General features: G+C 31.9%; 1 protein-coding gene across 1 annotated transcript in view; it reads left to right on the top strand.

Annotated features, from left to right (window-relative positions):
- Window positions 1-21,011, top strand: part of LOC149479894 (adipokinetic hormone/corazonin-related peptide receptor variant I-like) — a 64,691-nt gene that overhangs the window by 11,326 nt on the left and 32,354 nt on the right. The window contains exons 2-4 of the mRNA XM_089707641.1: window positions 3,103-3,224; window positions 13,808-13,913; window positions 18,042-18,246. Of these exons, the coding sequence (XP_089563767.1) occupies window positions 3,103-3,224; window positions 13,808-13,913; window positions 18,042-18,246 (433 nt within the window). The remainder of the gene's footprint in view (window positions 1-3,102; window positions 3,225-13,807; window positions 13,914-18,041; window positions 18,247-21,011) is intronic.

Consider the following 21,011-nt stretch of genomic DNA (forward strand, 5'->3'; position numbering starts at 1 on the left):
TGGCCAAATCAAAATCTTCGTGTCTGACTGCCCAATTGATTTTTATATGGAGAATAGTTTATATATTCAGGCGCTATCATTATTTTGACAAAATTCTAATTCAATCGTTTCTGTCCATGTGGCTATGAAGCTAAGTGATAACTTGGCTTCATAGCCACATGCGTAGGAAAGATTCAATTTTAGATATAACTCACTAGCTGCTCCGCGCGGTTTCATCCCCGTGGCTCCACTCCTGTTGGTCGTAGCGTGATGATATATACCCTTTAGCCTTCCTCGATAAATGAGCTATCTAACACCGAAAGAATTTTTCAAATCGGACCAGTAGTTCCCGAGATTAGCGCGTTCAAACAAACAAACAAACTCTTCAGCTTTATAATATTAGTATAGATAATATTATATGAACTGTATTTTCTAACATAGAGTTTGCTTAAACAATGTTTTATTTTATGATTACTTTTATCTCACGCACTTATGCGGCTTAAACAAAATATAAATAGTTTAAAGTATATATAATTAATTATTAAAATCTATAAATTGCATGATAAATTTCTATGAAGACATAAAATACATATAAAATGTAATGACCGTATCAACCGCAACGTCTAAACCATGTCTAAACGGTCCTATTCAACCAAGTCTTGTATATTTTCAAACTCATATTTTCTGAAAAGATGTGTGCCAGATACTCTACGATATATTGACATATTGACGTATTTTTAGAATGTTTTGTGTTGAATAATATGGACTGGACTATTTTTACCTGTATACTTTTATAAAAGCGACTTGGAATCTACATGTAGAAAAGTCACATACAAAAGTAAGCCCCTTTGTACACAAGGCTTCTCAAATATAATAGATACTGACAATTTTCATCGCCAACGACACGACTAGTGTACGAACCTCAATGTATTTGTATGAAAGTAGTCGCTTAAAGACTAAAATCGTCTGTCGTCAATTTGAGAAGCCATGTGTACGAAGGGACTTACATTTACAAGTGACACTAGTATGCAATATCGTAAACATGTAAACATCAATTAGTCCATTGAAAAGTTACATTTGGGGTTGCGTTTTTTAGAGGATGCAATTTGTGTGATTCAGTGTGAAGCTATCACCAAGTTTGTGGGGTCGCCACCCTTGTCCCACGGCCGCCATCTTTAAAATAGCGGTTGATATGGTTTTTACGATATATCTCTTAAACTATTTATCTGATAAAAAAATGGTTGCCTGTAAAGTCGGTTTTACGGGCGAAGATTTTACGTGACAACGTCTTTTTCTCGATCATAGTTGAGTGGGAGAGAGACGCAAGGCATTCGGCGGGCCTCTCTCTCGTTCGGTGACTCATCGTAACGTTACCGAGCGTTACACTTTTTCATAAGTGACTCCCAGTCGCAACCTAATTTAAGACGTTGTCACGTCAAAAAATGTTAACATTATTTGTCGTTCAAAAATTAAAATGGAGAGTCGGGGTGAAAAGAACTAGCGCATTCTCAACCCAAATTTAATTATTAACCATGTTGTAAAATGAAAAGAACGAGCATAGTAACTTTCAAGTTTCAATTTCTTCTGACAAAGACTAGCATTATGGAAGTTTTAAGAATTAAAATTGAGCTAGAATTGTTGGCAATGTTACGAAATAAGCTTTATACATTTTTAGGGCATCCGCGCCTTTAAAGTTAGAGGAAAGGTACTTTCAGTTTATGAATATTATCGTATATCAAAACTGTAAAAGTATTTATTTGACTTTGCCGTAGAAAAACAATGTTTCTAAATATTAAAATTTAATACATTATCTACTTAAGTATTTTTGTAAATATATTATAGCTCTGTAGTCTTTGACTCTGGCCAAGACTCTGGCCATAAACACATAACCAAAAAAAAAATTGTAAATGTTACATTTGAATTTGGAATCTGTCACTCTTATATAAATATTCATCGTATTTTTTTTCATTCTCGATTGTGTTTTCGCGCCAATCGGTGTATTTTATTCGTGATATCATTCCGCTGGAATCTATGATTTATAGATCAAGAGCCCACGACGGCCAGACTTTCCTTTCTTTCGGAAAGTTGAAAGTTTCTCTGTATATGTCTCCTATACAGATAAGAACGACCAGCGACTATCAAGTTTGGGTTGTGGTTACTTTGGCAGGAAACAGGTAGTGAAGGTGTATAAAATAGTACCTAACTTTCATTATAGTTTAAAAGCTAAATTTTATATATGTTACTTGGGGACCTATAAAAAGACATTACCTTAAGAGCCAGACAGTTTTCATGGTTCTTACATCTAGCCAGACACATTTAAAAAATAACTAACATATCATCAAATTCACATAACTACCTAAAAGCGTAACAAATATGAAATAACCCACTAAAACATTAGTTAACTATAATTATTAAAAAAATAAAAGTATAATATATAAGTAATAAAGTTATTACTTATCTTTTACGGGGGTTTATGTTGATAAAATTTCACGTATCTCGATGACACAATAAAAAAGTCATCGGGATACGTGAAATTCCATCATCATAAATCTAAGTAAAAGATAAGTAATAACTTTATTACTTATATATTATACTTTTATTTTTTTAATAATTATAGTTAACTAATGTTTTTAGTGGGTTATTTCATATTTGTTACGCTTTTAGGTAGTTATGTGAATTTGATGATATGTTAGTTATTTTTTAAATGTGTCTGGCTAGATGTAAGAACCATGAAAACTGTCTGGCTCTTAAGGTAATGTCTTTTTATAGGTCCCCAAGTAACATATATAAAATTTAGCTTTTAAACTATAATGAAAGTTAGGTACAATTTTATACACCCTTACTACCTGTTTCCTGCCAAAGTAACCACAACCCAGACTTGATAATCGCTAGTCGTTCTTATCTGTATCGGAGACATATACAGAGAAACTTTCAACTTTCCGAAAGAAAGGAAAGTCTGGCCGTCGTGGGCTCTTATATCTGTAACTTTACTTGAGTAAGGATTGCTCTTAACGTCTTTATATAGTAATAAATATGTCATGCTAAAGAAAAAAGATCTTTCCTTGTAAAAATATTTAAGGAACATAATATAATTTTTTTATGCAAAATAACATTTTTTTTCAGATTGGTTGGCGAACAACCAACGCTTGGTTAGCTGGTAACTGGGCATGCAAGTTTTTCCTAGTATTGAGAGCGTTTGGACTCTATTTATCTTCAAATGTACTGGTCTGCATATCATTAGACAGGTAAGAAGCGTAGAAAATATAATAACGGTAAAGTAAATAATTTAATCTATATAAGAATTTTTTATTTGAATATGCGTGAACGATTGGATAGATTTCGCTAATTCAATTTTTGTTGTATTGTCAGGAGAAACATAAGAATATAATAATATTGGCTATAACATAATTATACTATCATTAATGTTATTTTGGGATATAAGTATTATAATTTATATTGAAACTGGATTTAATATAAAATCCAATTTAAAAGCATTTCGTAGAAAGAAACTTGATCGGAAATCCATTCTTTCTGAAGTATTAAATTTGTATTTGTAGAAAGAAATTTGTTAGAAATTGTGAGAAATTTTCCACACAATTAAATAAGCTGATAAAGCCTTAAGTAAAAATGAATGGACGCCGAAAAATATTTAATATTAATAAGCTCTGTGTGAAGTCTTATCCAAAATCGATTTTAATATAATATACATAATTCTTTGTGGTTTTGAGGCCAGAACAATATCGTATTATTCAAATAACTCCAATCAATTTTAAGATTTTATTCAATGAATGAAGAGATTATTACATTTATTAAATAATTTTACTTGGAAAGACGTCTAATGGACAGTAGGATAATTTCCTTTCAAGATTTTGAGATAAACAACTACTACATTGTATAAAGATAATACTTAACTTAGGTACTTAATGTTATGACTTATGAGTCTAGTTATTAGATCCACGCATCCCGTAGGTATTACATGTTATAAGAATTGAAGTAATGTACATAACAGATTTTGAAGGACTACCTTTTGTTTCCTTTTCGCTTAGTGATGTTTACCCCTATGATGTAATTTCATACCTATAATTAAATTTGGATTTAATATAAAGAAAGTAGCGAATTTGAACTTATTTAATAATTTTAGGCCACTTTTATATAGTGTTTCTGGTTTAATTTCGCACACCATTTTAAATATGTAGTAAATAATATAATAGTAAATAATGTCTAATTAAGTAATTAGCTGAGTGAACTGGTATACCTACGCCATAGTGTAATATAACTTAGTGTGAACACAGGCTTCTGAAAAACAGTTTATGGTCAATAATAATTAATGTATGTAACATAAAATTATGGTGTAAAATAAATTATTTGTTTGACATTTGATTTGTTTGTTTATTTTTTTATTAACGATGTATTTTCTAGATAAAGTTGTTCGTACTTCGTAGCTATCAGAAATTGAATAACAGCTTTTTCTCATAATGATTTTCCATGAACTATAACTAAATGCAACGCTATTGTTTCCTCACGTGCCCCGACTACGTGTTGAAGTTATTACGGATAATGTCTGACCATGCATTAAGAGTTTGATTGAGATTTCTGCTCAAGTATGTTATGTAGCAGAATCAATATGGTAGTATATTGTTACTTGTTACTCTTATACAATGAACTTCGAGATATTGAAATATCTATGATATCGCCAAATAGATGAATAAAATATGACTTATATAATGGAAATAACAGTAGTAAAGGAGTTTTTTTGTTAGTAGAGCATATTTATTTTATTTTATTTTTAAGTGACTAGTGACGTGGACATTCACTTAATACCTTTATTACCTAAGCACCTTTTTTCATCTTGCAATCGAATAATTACAGTAAACAATGATTGTAAAAAATGTTGAATACGAAATTTGAAAATATACACAAGATATTATTAATTTATTAAGAAATCAAACATACAATGAATATTAAATTAAAATCACATTTCAGTCCAAAATATTCACCTTAAAAACTTCATTATTATGTCCAATTATTATTTAAATGGGCCATGTGCAATAATTCTTTTGTTTTTCTTTGCATACAGAAAACAAACTTTCCTCTTTGTTCCTACAATATTTCATCAATTCAACAGAAAACGTTTTCGTTCAGCTTTCTCTTAATTACAATACAATCTCTTAATAACATTTAATTTAATCGTTGAAAAGAATTTATAAGAGTGGAATAAGGCTTTCATAATGAAGTAATCAAGCATATTCTATGAAAAATATACAACTGCCTTGAATTGTCAGAACTACAGAATTTTTTTAATGGCATTTAAATGGCAGGCACCAGCTTCCAAATCAAAAAAGAATTATCAAAATCCGTTCATCCAGTCGAAAGTTCATAGGTAACAAATACAAAAAATATACAGTCGAACCTCCTCCTTTTTTGAATCGGTTGAAAAGTGCATAAAAATCGGTTAAGCCATTTCGGAATTTATTTCAACAGTGACACTAGAATATTTCGATTTAGATTACCTAGTAGTTGAAAAGTCCCTTGGGTTTTATCGTAATGCATCCACGATTTGTATGAATTCTCACGATAAAATTAGAACGTATGTGATAGTAGTATAGAAGATTAGAGTTAATCGCACTTAGTGGGAAGTGAAACTTTTATATAAGGATTGAACAAGGGGATTTATCTTTATCGTCCTAACGTTAAAAAGGAGCGAAGTTCTATTTAAACTAGAAAAAGTATGTTCTAAGAAATGTATTTTTTTCGCTCAAAAAAAATCAAAAATCAAAAATATTTATTCAGTAACAAATATGTTTACAATTATATCAGTCATTTATTCATCCTTTTAAGCATTTAAATGCTTGTGTTAGAACATCTCGCTCTTCCTAGAGTACATTACCATTTATTGTTACACGAATAACATTTTCTTCAATAAAGTAAAAAGTGATATAAAGATAAATATGTAAAAACTATTCAGATATACTATAAGGAACAGAACAGGTGTGTATCTTTGTGTGTGTGTGTGTGTGTGTGCTCATATATTGTAAATTTTATTACGTAACCATTATATTTTAAATAGACACAAGATAGGTAATTAATTTCATATTTTATAACTTCGTCACAATTTAATATTATTAGGACACAACGCGGAACATTGATATATCTTAGCTAAACATATTATGTCACTTTCTGGGAAGAAAAATATCATAATGCTACAATAAATCTAGGTAAAGGGTTCCATTTCATAGTACGGCGAGTGACATTAATTTATACGCCCTTATAAATATTTAAGTTACATCCTGGTAGGGAATATTTTAGTTAAAAAGTAAGGTACAAAATACAAAACTCATCTTATCTAGACGATTTTTTGAAGTGAAAACTTCTTTAGCGGCGTTGGGTATAAAATCTTAAACTCGCGTCAGGACACGTGGCCTGATCGAAAAAGCGTAAGACGGACTTTTTTTTTTTAGCCCTTATATTCCACGCGTAACACCTTGGCCACGGACACCGGCGGCGCGACCGACGGCGCGACGGGCGGCGCGGCAATTCGCGCGGCGCGGTAAGCATGCCACGGGCAGTTGCGTTCGCCGCCGCGACCAGTGTAGACGAGGAGACGAGATGGCTTTATCAAAGTTAGCTCGACGTTGTTTGGAGTAGCAGCTTTTTTGCTCAAGATTTAATGTTTGGAAGATATAGTGGAGTACACGAATTAAATAGAAATGGAATTCTCCGTCTGTAACAACAGACAGAGAATTCCACCAAAAATATGAAAAATATAGGCATGATGAAAAATTATGTTGCGGGTGGCTAGACTTCCAAATAGCTGGTCTAGCTAGAATTTCTGCAATAAAAGCTTCCGTCTCCATTTTCGCGAAAAAAAAACAAACTATTTTAAATTAAGTTCGCTCCGGGAGTAGTCGCCGCGTCTGCCGCTCGACTCCGTGGCCTGCGCCGTAATAACTCATACATTTGTTTCGATCGCTAGTCGTGCCGCGCGATTCGCTCGGGGAAATTCGCCGGTCGTCTCGCTGGTCGCCGCTGCGCGTGGCATGCCCAGTACATTTCCATACATTTGATTCATTCGCAAGACGCGCCGCCAGTCGCGCCGCGCGAATTTTCGCTATAGCGAATTGTCCGTGGCCAGCACGTAAGACGGATACCATTCCAAAATATCAAACATGCTGAACGTTAATAATCAAGTTTTCACTTCTGCCGGCACTCCCGGAGTGCAACCCGTCTTTTTTTATAGCAAACTTTAGTTCAAAGCTTTTAAAAATCCTACTTAATATTATAAATGCGAAAGTTTGTGAGGTTGTGTGTGTGTGTGTGTTTGTTGCTCTTACACGCAAATACTACTGAACCGATTACAATGAAATTTAGCACACATTAGAGGGTAACTTGGATTAACACATAGGATGGGTTTCATCCCGGAAATCCCACGGGAACGGGAACTATGCGGTTTTTCTTTCAAAACGCGGGCGAAGCCGCGGGCGGAAAGCTAGTATATTATAATGGTACATTCATCAGTAATAAATTTACCATTAATTTATATCCGTAAAAGTTTCGCAATGAATATAATTAATTAAAAGCGTCTTATTCTTTGTTTGAAGTTGCCAAATCTAAAAGCATTTTTATAAAAAGGGTTTGATCTTTTACATTTATTTCAGAATGTCTACTTAATTGCTAATTTTATATAATTCGGTAAATTAATGTATATGTTAACGGAAATGTATGTAATCCGTCATTGTATACAAATCCTAGGAAATGTATTTAATTCCTAAAATCGCACGGAAATGTGTGAAATAAATTATTTTATACTTAGGCGGGCCGCACACCAGCGCCACATGCTACATGCATCGAACATTTATGCCGCCACAATCAATGCGCTACGCTACAAATTTATTGTATATGCGCACATCGGAAGCACAGTTGTAGCGTGGCACCGCTTTGAGAATGTCGACATCATCGTCTGATGACGACGATTTCTTGGTGTGGCGCCACAAATAACGAACGTGTTCGATCTTGAATTCGTGTAGCGCGGACAACGTCTCGCCATAAAGTGCGCCCGCTACAAATGTTTCCACGGTGTGCGTGCTCGCGTACAAATATATGGGGGCGATAAATGTGTCGCGTTTCTAATGTGGTGCCACAATTATCGAGATACAAGTGTATGCCTGGTGTGCGGCCCGCCTTACACAGTACACATATTCTAGGAAATCTATACATTTCCTAAATAGTATCGGAATTGTACACATTTCCTAGGATTTGTATACAATTCCTTGATTTCATACATTTCAGGTAACGTATTATATAATTTGATTGTTCATGTTTGGCGTATTCTTTAGCTTAAATCGAATTAATATTTAGTTCTTAAACAATCCAGTCGTCACAATAAAAATTATAACACGTACCTATGATATGAGTTGTATGGTGTTTTAGATACTCGTTCTTGGTTGTATGACTTGCGTTAATTTCTGTATGGCCGTATGTCAAAACTAGTTTTACGCAGAAGGTTTTAAGAAAATTACTTGTTAAAAATAAGATTTAAGTAACTTTCTATTATGATTGGAAAATTAACTAAAAACTAATATAATAGATTTTAGTTTTGAGCAATTTTAAAAAACGTTCATTTTTTTTTTCATCTTTATCCAATTTACTTAAACACGAAATTAATTTCTAATATCATCCTAAATTAATAAAGGAAGATAATAAGAGTGTAAGTAGTTTCCCATAGAAATCTAAATAACAAGACACGTTTCCCAAGATCCATTTAGTTCTCTGTAGTTGAGCCAGAATTATTAATTACTAGATTTCCGCCCGCGGCTTCGCCCGCATTTTCAAAGGAAAACCCGCATAGTTCCCGTTCCCGTGGGATTTCCGGGATAAAACCTATCCTATGTGTTAATCCAAGTTACCCTCTATATGTGTGCTAAATTTCATTGTAATCGTTTCAGTAGTTTTTACGTGAAAGAGTAACAAACATCCATACATCCATACATCCATACATCCATACATCCATACATCCATACAAACTTTCGCCTTTATAATAGTATTAAGATTAAGATTAAGATAAGATTAAGAATTAAGATGTTGACGTCGGCGCGAAGTAATATGTTTATAATATAATTATAAAGCGTTGTAAGTCACGTACTTGCCTGTTTTCGTAAACATCCATAGAATTGACTTATTAAATTGCATTATAATATAATGGTATATATTAGATACATTTTCATACGGTCCAAATATATGAAGTTCTAAAAGCAATATTCGATCTATCTACGAACATTTTATATTATGAAAGAATGTTATCCCCAATATTAATATTATTTTTGCAAGAGGAGCATAATATCTGATACAATGTTACATTGCATATGGGGATTGTTAAAGTAGGTACACAATTTTATATTTTTAAAGCATAAGTGAAACTCTAGTGCAACTTAATCCAGCTTAATATTTTGAATATAACTCTCATTGAACTATGAGATATAAGTAGGTGTTATGTAATTTAACAATTACAAAATTAGTTGTCTGCTTCAAGTATTCAAATTAGGTTTATTTCTATATTACCGTCTTAACTCCTCGTGAAAATTTGAATATAAGTTTGTTAGGCAAAGGCTTATAACTCTTTTTTTAAAAGTGCATAATAATATGTTTCGTAAGAAACTTGGTCCTACATAATGTGTTATAATTGTTAAGATTAAATGGAAGAGTTAATACGTATATATAAATAACTAGCTGTCCGCCCCGGCTTCGCCCGTGGTACATATTTCGCAATAAAAGGTAGCCTATGTTCTTTCTCAGGGTCTAAAGATTGTCTGTGCCAAATTTCATCAAAATCGGTCCAGTAGTTTATGCGTGAAAACCATACATACATACATAATTACAAACCTTTCCTCTTTATAATATTATAGTATTATAGTATAGATATATTTATGAACGCTCATAGATCGAGTTTCAGGCTTTCATATAAAGAAGGTAAATTGAGCAACTACAAAAGACTTCACATTGTTTAGAGGTTTTAAAATTTAACGCCGGCTCGAAGTTCTGGATTATTATCTTTTTGCGTGGGAGGAAAGCAATGAACGGTTTATTAAAAATGCCTTTTCAGAAAAAGATAACGTCTTTTATTACGCTTACTAAGGTAGAATGACACGTCTGCAATAAGATTGAAAGGAGTTGTGAAAACGCTGGTAAAGCAAGTTTATAATGCAACGGTTTGTCTAAACTCGTTATTTAGTTAGCATTATTTTTGCGACTGTACTTCTCTTTATACTATGGTAGTATGGTATACTCTTTATACTATACCTACTACTATGGTACGGTATTTAGGCCATTGAGTAAATACACATTACTAAAGCGCAATTAATAAAAAAAAAACTTATACATTTTAATTCTAAAATGGAAATATGTACCTACATGGTAGGTAGTATTTACATCAAAATAATTCTGTCATTTTCATTAGCCATTCGGTCAGTTTCGATTCATATCTACCTACGTTAAAATATTGTAAAGTTTTAAATCAAGAGTTTATTTTTGGAACTTTTGAAATTTTTAATATTAATTGCACAGTAAAGCTTCATTAATTATGCTATTTATGAATCGAAAATAAATGCAATGCATATTGACCCCTAAACTAAAGTGGGTTGATCCGATCTATTCTTTGTATTGAAAAATTATCACATTCTTTTCCAGAAACTTGAAAAAAACATTTAGAACAATAATATTATTGTATCCTATATTTATATCCTACACTAGCTATGCCCCGCGGTTTTACCCGCAGTACTCCTCTTCTATTGGTCTAAGCGTGATGATATATATGTATATCATAGCCTTCCTCGATAAATGGGCTATCTAAAACCGAAAGAATTTTTCAAATCAGACCAGTAGTTCCTGAGATTAGCGCATTCAAACAAACAAACAAACTCTTCAGCTTTGTATTATTGAGTATAGATTTTACAACTCTCTCTAATTTAGATGAAACCAGTCATTCGTAAAGTCAAGTAGTTAAGGAATTGCAGCTAAGTAAATACAACCTTTCCTAGATCAATATATTTAGTGTACCTAGTAAACATTGTTCTGAACTAAATTTAACCAAGTTAAATTCACATGTTGCACACTCGGGGGTTAAAACGAGTATTTTTTTAATTTCATAAGTAATTTTCTTGTTGTTGTGATGTTCAATCGAAAGCTTCAATTCATTTTTAAATCAGGTAACAGCTTTTTCTTAAATTGTAAAAATTCGCATAGATTTTTCCGAGCTCACAGACTGTAATGCTCATTTCTAAATAATACCTACTCAAAATAGGTAGGTATATTTTCATAGTCTAATAAAAAAATATTAGTGAAGCCATTTTCAAAATTTTATCGGTGGAAATATGATTATTTTTCAGCGACATAGGCCATATTTTTTATTAATAAAACCTGTTTTGGACCAGGATAACGGGCTAAAATAATATAAAATGATAACAGTGATACAGTTTACACAATCACTACAATAAATGCCTATTATCTTTTAAAATTAAATCTGTAATGGTACCCAGTTGTAGTTAACGTTTTAACAAAATCGTCAATTAAGTCGTTTACAAAGCGACACAGTTCTTACATTAATTGTAGCGTTACTTTAGATTTTAAGGATATTACAGTGAAATTATTGGTTGATACTTTGAAGGGTTTTTATTATAGTTAATGACTAATAACTACGTTACGATAATGTTAGTTTTAAAGAACATATCGCTTAGAAGCAGTCTGGTGATGGTCAGTATGATGCATATTAAATAAATACTATAAACCATATTATGCTATGGCTATAACATCATCGTAATATTTATACATTGAAAACGTAATTTTGTGCCTACTTTAATTGTGCATTAAATAGTTTTGACTTAATAAACTGTAATCTATGGCTGTTCTTTATGCTACTCAATGTATTCTAAAAGTGCACGTTAAGTATTTTCAGTACCTACTTGAGAGAAATCCGTGTACCCAATACTGAATACGTATGCGGAAGGAATGTTTTTGCATAAAATTAATTGTATAAAATATGCGAATGAAATATGAATCACTTCTTGAATTATCGAAATCGAGTAAATTACTTTAAATTGTAATATTTGTATTGATTTCAACAATCGAGTTTGTAATGTTAAATTTTAAAGAGATAAATGTTAAATGGATTTACAGAATTGAAATAAATCAAATTAATATTTCCAGTAACAGTAACTACTTGTATAAATATTTAAAACTGTAATGGTTTCTCTGAAAATCTCGGTAATCTATAGTATTAGCAGAAGGCATAAGTTAGCTCTTTTGAGAAATCGTATTTTGTTTGTTCGAGGTTTTCTGAGATATAGCCTTGTCGTCAGTCTCTTATTAAGTAAGCCTCCTTATAAACAGTTAATGTTAATTATTATGAATTATATTATAGTCAATATTTTATTGAAACAAGCTAACTTCTAACTAGAATATTATCTAAACGGAAACAGACAAACATTCTGTCTGTCTCTGTCTGAATTTTTTAAGATTCGTTCGCTCTTTCAAAAGTACATACCTACAACTAACAAGTAAGTAACTCGATTGAAAGCATTTTTTTATCAACGAATTTTCAGAGCTGTGTGATTTTATTACTACTAGATATAACAACAGATACTATAATATTATAAGTTATACTAGTACGACTCAAATATATGAGAATCACGTTCATACGTGATTCTCATATATTAAATGTTTTAAGCTCTGTTATTTATTGTACCATATTAACACCAAAACAAATATAGCGTGGGCGTTGTTTACAACCAAGACGAGTCTATTAAAGCAGCTTTATTATTGTAATATTTTTGGAGGCATTCAAAACCCAATTAATTAGGTTTCGCTTTGTTAAATGCCTTTGTTAAAATAAGAGCTAATTGTCAAAGTGGTTGTTATAAACTGCAAAAATGGTTTGATGAATAGTGACTTCGTCGGAATTACGTTAATGAAGTTAGTAATTTAATATCTAGACTTAATCCGTCAGTCCTCGGATCACAGACACAATAGAAAATCTATTGTGTCTCGGCCCGATCGGGCCGCTCGGTGGTCAATGGGTTAAAAGCTTTTAAATTTAAGTTGAAATTAATAGAAGTGTCGCTAAATCCTCAGACGTGAACTGAATGTCGTCTTTGGATGATTTTGTAACGTTATTTCATGCTTTGTTAAAGATTGTTCGGTTTATTGATTCTAGATTGACGTTAAAGATGCGTCTCAAACTCGTTTTTCATTTAATTTATTATTAAAGAAATAAACGTATAATTTAGATAAATATTATTTAGAAATCCGGTTCGAAAAATTTTAATTTCTTTGTGAAAAAAAGCGAGAGAAAAAAGCGAATATGTATTGTACATGCGTCAAGTTCATAATTTGTTTCCTCAGAAATTTCGATGTTATTATTTATATTAGGTATATACTAATCTATTTGTTAGTTTAGTAATTTAGGCAATGTAATATTATCGTACTAGGATATATTAAAATAATATTAAATAACTTACCTCATTCATCTCCTTTCATCCTCATAATCTTAAATATTTATCTTTTGTCTCTTAGGGAAATAAAATGGAAAATTTTTTGATGAATTGTGTTACAAGATTAAAATATTAACATTAATTCTTAATATTGTATTTTTGCTCTTTGTTGCTACGTAATAAATAGAAGCTTATAATGTTTAAGTATTTTTTGTTGACCTTATAAAATTCAGATATAAAATACGCAGTTTTAAAATCATCAATCAATGTTTATAAAAATATCTTTAGACGTTTTTTGATCGTATTTCAAAATAAAAATATAGTTATGAAATGGTTGTTTTTGTTTGCAGGTTTTTCGCAGTTTTATATCCACTCCGCTTGGCCATAGCAAGAAAGAGAAGTAAAACAATGCTGTCGGTGGCGTGGGTCGTCGCCCTCTTATGTAGTGTACCTCAAGTAAGTAACATTGCTTATTAAAATCCCTGTGAGTATTTTATATGACGTCATCTGTGTAATATATAGAACAATTATATGAACAAAGTTATACTCAGGAATAGCTAAGATTATTAAATTTGGTCATTGCAATTTGTCTGACTGATCAAATATAACATTGTAATAGTTATCTTAATAAAATATCAAATAATCAGACATTTAAAAATAAATTAAGTTCATTTATTTGAGCTTTAAAGCGTCTGATAAAAGTTTTGGCTCAGGTGGTGCAGGTGTCACTGGTAGAGCTCCACAAACATTCAGATATTAAAAAGTACCAAGTTAAGTAGTAGTAGTATGTAAGTAGTAGTAAAGTACACTAGAGACTACTGTGAACCGAAACTTATATGCTTTAGAAAAAAAATTGTGTCTTACGGCTCTGGGATCTTGGACCATACATGAATTTGAATACGTAATATCTACACAATATTTTATGTCAACGTCGTTTTGGGCAGGCTTTTTAATACATTTCGACACAAAGTAATTAACTTAATATACCTAGTCTACAGGTAAAATACGAAATAATATAAGAGTATCAAAACCACATTTTTGGGGTATTAATTAAGTTGAATAATGGCTTTATATTTTACGATCTCAATAAATTCGGTGTTATTTTGTGAAAATCCAATATAGTTTTGGAATAAACAAAAGCGTCGGATATTGATTAGTTCGTATAACTGTAACAACGGCTGACAAACAAACAAACTAAAACCAATATGAGAGACTAATTAATTTGTATGCCTGTTTTAAATTTTGAACTAGTTTGAGTTCGGGACTTTACTCCCGTTAATGTTAATGTAAAATTTAAAATAAATTATGGAATAAACAACACGAATAAAATGGGATACAATAACACCGCACAGGACATTAGTATTCCAGAATATTTATTACTGAAATTGAACTATTTTCCAGATATAGAAAATACATAGATCAAAAGACGCATTTAATAATTTACTTTCATAAAGCAAAAATGCGTTTGAAAAATTCCAGTAAAAATCAAAGGAAAAGTGGGTCAAATTCATTCACAAGTTTTGATTACTGACCGTCCCCGCACAAAAGCAGAAAAATAAAATTTTATTTGAAATGAGTTTCTTTAATCACAATATGTCGATAAATGAAACAAATATATAACACTATAGCTGCGCTCCGCGGTTTCACCTGCGTGGCTCCGCTTCTGTTGGTCTTAACGTGATGATATATAACCTATAGCCTTCCTCGTTAAATGGGCTATCCAACATCGAAAGAATTTTTCAAATCGGACCAGTAGTTCTTGAGATTAGCGCGTTCAAACAAACAAACTCTTCAGCTCTATGTACATGCTAGTTACAAGCTGTAAAAGTAATTAGGATAAGGACTTTGATGTTACACTATTTGCTCTTCAAGGGTTCTCAAATATTAGTTAATTGATGTTTCTCAGAATTCCGAATGGCAATATTAACTGGGAATGTTTTAAAGTTTTAAACTTTTAGATGAAATTATGTAAAAATAGTTAAAATGTCTGCTGTCAACTAGAAATTTAAATCTGTTTACAATACATGCTAATACCTATAATATGAACATAGGTAATTTCAAATTTTAAAACAGCTACATAGATACTATTATTAGTGTAAAGTTACAACGATATCAACTAAATGCCAACTGTAAAATCTCATTATTCAAAATTAAATTACAGTTAGTTAAACCAAATTCATTAAAATAAATTATATTATGTTTCATCAGCTTTGTCGTAACCATGTCAACAGGCTTAAGGGAACGAATAAAAATATTGTTTCACGAAAATATTTTTTGAATTTAAACCAGTAGGTAGTCCGTGAAATTAGCTTGTTCAAATACGCAAATATTTTTGTAGTATAATAATTGACATACTTAAATATTTCATTCAATTTAAAATAATGAACAAATTTAGGTGTGAAATTAAATAACGAGTAAGTTTTGTTATGAATTCGCTATAGGTATGTGAAAATAATATGACGATAAATAATTTTAAGCATTCAAAACTACTTTAAAACTGCATAATTAGGAAAACATAACAGATAACTAGTCGGCATAATATCCATATTTGACGTAAATAATAATGTTAGGTAGGTATGTTAAATTAAGTTAGACCTAGTAAAAGCTACTTCTAATCTCTACAATACACAATTAATTCAGCAAAATATAAAAAGCATATTTCTTGTAAAGTCAAGTTTACAGCTTAGCATTTCAAAGACAGGCAATTAGATCCTATTAGGCGCGGGTCAAACACAAGCGGTGCGGGCGCGGGCGTGCCATAAGCGCGCCTCTTCAATCTGTTTTGCACCTCATCCTTCTTATACATTTTGTATGAAAGAATTTTGGACAGGCGTCGAGGCGGCACGCCACCGTTGCGCCGCGGGCGTACCGCAGGCGTACCGCAGGCGCGCTTCCCCCATCGCATCCAAATAGAGGTCAATTCACGGTCATACACAATCAAAAACAAATCGGGTGGTAGGAGACGGTAGCCTGTCAGTCAAAAATGTGTTCTCTCTGTGTGGAATTATATAGAGCTGCTATTACATACCCTTCTTCGTTTTGTTTTTAAAGGTGAATTGAATTAATCGATGAAATGATTTACACAGGTGATGGCAGTAGGGAAAGTGAAAATGAAGAAGAGCATAATGAAAGTTCCCATGTATTTACAATGTCAGAAATAAAGATAATCCTGATTTTGATTGTGTTTTTTATTTATTTGTAATTGTAATAATATTGTGGAATGATCAGTAGGTACTGTAAATACTTTTGAACTGAGATTTTAATGATAAGATTTATATGGTTTAAATGTAAACCTGTGTTTGAAAACCATATTTTATCTATACTAATATTATAAAGAGGAAAGGTTTGTATGTATGTATGTATGTATGTTTGTATGTATGGTTTTCACGCATAAACTAGGTACTGGACCGATTTTGATGAAATTTGGCACAGATAATCTTTAGACCCTGAGAAAGAACATAGGCTACCTTTTATTGCGAAATATGTACCACGGGCGAAGCCGGGGCGGACCGCTAGTACAATATAAATTTTGTGTTATTTTAACCTTCTTTTCTTCCATCATTACACCAGTACTACTTTAAAATTACTTTAAAAGTAGGTACTATAAAATTTTCCAAGTAAATTCCAACATTTCCAACAAAGATATATTTGCAATCGTGGGGTTATCCTCGCTATTTACTTACAAGGAATTATCAAAACAAAATCGTTACTTTCAAATTAACGTTACTTTCAAATCTCTTTTAGCACAAAAAACATAATTTTACTAAATTATGCATGAAGAAAATGCATTTAACCACTCTATATAAATATCATTTTCGGACGCCAACAGCGCGCCCGATGCGCGCCGGCAGCGCGCCCGAGGCGCGCCGGCAGCGCGCCCGAGGCGCGCCGGCAGCGCGCCCGAGGCGCGCCGGCTGGCGCGCCCGCGGTGCGCCCGATGCGCGCCGCGCCGCTTGTATATGTCCCGCGCCTTAGGGGTAGCTTGAGGGGAAAATGGACGAAGTGAAATGGAAAATAAGCCATCATTTTATTGAAACGACTTGAAGGTTTAAGTCTTTGAAGAATCAAAGACTTTAATATCTGTGAAATATGTTATTTCTTCGTTTATGAACTAAGTGAGATAGAAAATATGGTATTAAATTGAAAGGAATTGAAAGTTTAATCTATGATTCTTTTCATAATAGATATATACCTACTTGTAATATGAACTGAATTTTTGACATTATGGTAGTGACGGCGTTAGAGCAGAAACAGGTGATTAATCATACCCTCAAAATAATTATAGTTATTCTGTGTTTTATTCTTATTGTAGAGCAGATTTTGTATATTTATTATACTAATTACTAGTTACATAAATACTAATACCTATACTCTATAGTATATTTATAATTCTATTTATTAACTTAGTATCATTACCGAAGTTAAAATAAAACGTATTTGTTCTCAATTATAGTCACTCACAAAAAGTTAGAACGTTTATTCAATCCTCTATAACACATGCATTTTAATAAAAAAATATTATACATTGTAACTTTTCAAAATTTTATTGTTTTTTGTATTTAAATCGTTTATTCTTTGTTATAGAGCCTCGTGTTCCGTGTGATGCGACATCCGACGGTCCCGGAGTTCGAGCAGTGCGTATCCTTCGAAGCTTTCTCGAACCAACACCAAGAGTTGGCGTACAACGTCACATGTCTGCTGGCTATGTACTTCCTACCGTTGGTGATAATAACGGTCTGCTACGCGTGTATATTCTGCGAAATATCCAAGAATTCTGCTGAAATGTCTGGTGAGTGCTTGACCTAACTTTATACTGTTTATAACGTAAGTATACTATTATAACGTAAGGTTATAATGGTTTGAGCGACTTTTGACTTGATGTTTAGATATTGTTTTAGTTGCGCTGCGAAATACTGCGAGTGTATTAATTAATCAAAGAACATTAAAAAAAATATGAATAGATAAGCTTTATTTTTGTAACTGTATGAGTGTGTTTGAAATTATGATTTATATAATTTTGTTTATTTTGGACACTGCGCCGGCTGAGTTGACTAACGAAAAATCTAGACCGTTGTAGTTCAATTATAATACCTAATGTAGCTTTCTGGTGGTACCTTAAAGAGTTTTCAAAATTTTCTTGACATTTATGTGTTTATCTACAAAGAACAAATTTACAATTTCATATTTATCTTCTTTACCTTAGATTTGTATTTTTTATCATTACCTCATAATAGATGCCCCAAATAAAACAAAATTAAAATATTCTGATTTCTATTTATTCTTTACGATATTTACGCAGACATATTAACCACTAGTTTTAGTTTTAAACGTCTGCGGCTAAGTTAACTTCGAATATTGCTATTCGAAACTACATTTAGTTTGCATAAACTGAAATAGTCGTGCATGCGTACGTTAGAGCCCGGTTAACCAATTTGTTTTACATTGAACGCCAGGTTTAATACCTTACATATAGAATATGTTATATAGCCAGCAATGTACGAAGTCTGAACACGCATAACCACAAATGCCTTTAACAATAGCATGCTTTCCTAAGCGTGAATATTATGCACGTGTTCTGAATGTTAACCTTTCACTTAGGCAGAAATAATGGGAATTTAGAGGCTAAATTATGATACTATATATTATAAGAAATGAACATGACATTGTTTGCGTTTAATTAGATTGTAGGAGATTTGAGAGCGCTTTAAAATATTTCACGATTGAGAGAGATGGTTCATTTATAATCGCGGCGCGAACGCTTTGTGATAATAATTTAATTTCTCATTAAAGTGATTTTTAAGATTTACCTTTAAATCACTTTGATGAGAAATTAAATCTGATACCTTTTCTATTTGAAAATTAAAATTAAAATTTAAATCATTTATTGCATACCAATACATTTTTACATACATATTAGAAACCTTATGCAGGTATTGCAATACAATAGTGAATAGGTCATATATTTTAATCACATCATATCACATACATTTAAATTTTAAAATAATAAATAATGATAATATTTAATTTAGATCTGTCCGGAATTAAACATACATAATAAAGTGGGTTTTTAGATTCGTAGAAGTTAGTTTAAGACGTAAATAATTGTTTTTTAATTGGACAAATATTCTATTGAATAGGTACTATTTTGCAATAGCAATGTACCGTTAAGAAATGTGTATAAATACACAATAATTTTCCAGTATTTTATAAGTTATACACAAGAAATTAACAGTAGATATAGATCCAGACCGATATTGTTTGCTTTTCCTTATTCTACAGTAATTGTGTGGAGTCGTACTATTCTCTTAGGACAGAGGCAATTATCACGACTTGAGGTCAAACGTCTTACGGGCGATAATGACTTCTGAATAATGAAGGAGTGCTTAGGGATCGGGATGAGGTTGCAGATCAGGAGATTGAGGTTTTAACGGCTATTAGTGTGGGATTACAGTAGGTATTACAGTAGAAACGACTGTAGGACCTGGCCAGGACACAAGTTGTATTGAATCTATAAGAATAAATTAACACGTGCGTCGTGCATGAAAATAATTTAATGTACCTACGTAAAATGTAAGCTTTTAGGGTTTACAGTCTATTTATTGGTTATTGAAAATTAATCTATGAAACGGCAGGGTCTACTAAGTCTGGACTAGTGGATAGATGATAGAATTAGGGTTCTTTAATTTTTAAAAGTCGCTTTCTGTTGTTGGACTGTTTTTAAACAAATCTCATTAACGCGACAAAGGTCATAGAACTTTTTGATTCTCCGACATGTCTGTGTCCTCACAATGTTTAATTTCACGAAAAAGAGGAGAATACACATAAAATGAAAAGATCGTTTATAACGCAATTTAAATCTAATTAAGAGCATATGATACTGAATAATCACTTTAGCCGCTTTTAAAACAAAACGGCACTTTTGATTTAAGCTTAAATAATTGCATAAAAGCACGACGACTTCAAAAATAAAATAAAGTTAAATCTATTCAAAGTAAATGGCTAAAACCTATTGCTCTAGCAAATCACATAAGCGCCTTACGACAAGTATAGTACCATCGTTTAGATTTAATACTATTTTATTTTAAGCCTTTTATTATCAAGTGTGAAGCTCTATTCACAAAGATGTTTATGTACTTTTGTATGAAATTTATTTTTATACTGCTCTAAGTGACTGCTAGAGAAACGCCCGGAAAATTATGTTTTATAAAATGATTAAGAATCATATTATAGTTGTTACAATGTTAAAGAGACATTATTAAGATCGATCACAAAGGTCATAAATGGGTGGATTTCCCAAACCGCTTTTTTACGCGACAAGGCTGAAAACTATCCTATTTTTTCAAGATATTGTTTTTATTTTTTGTTTTAATCGTAAAGCACAATGTTTATAATATGGCCCTATCATTATAGTTTAAAAATAATTATTATTTTCCAAGAAAATGAAGTAAATATAGGCGATTTCCAATTTTGGTGGCTTGTCGCCGACCTACTTCACTCAATATCAAGATCGATTAACTAAAAACTAGACGTAGGATTCGATTTTAATTTTTATGT

Source organism: Colias philodice, chromosome 19 (assembly GCF_061535455.1).
Source record: "Colias philodice isolate Cphi_HAF_F1 chromosome 19, ilColPhil1 Martin Lab GWU primary, whole genome shotgun sequence".
NCBI lineage: Eukaryota > Metazoa > Arthropoda > Insecta > Lepidoptera > Pieridae > Colias > Colias philodice.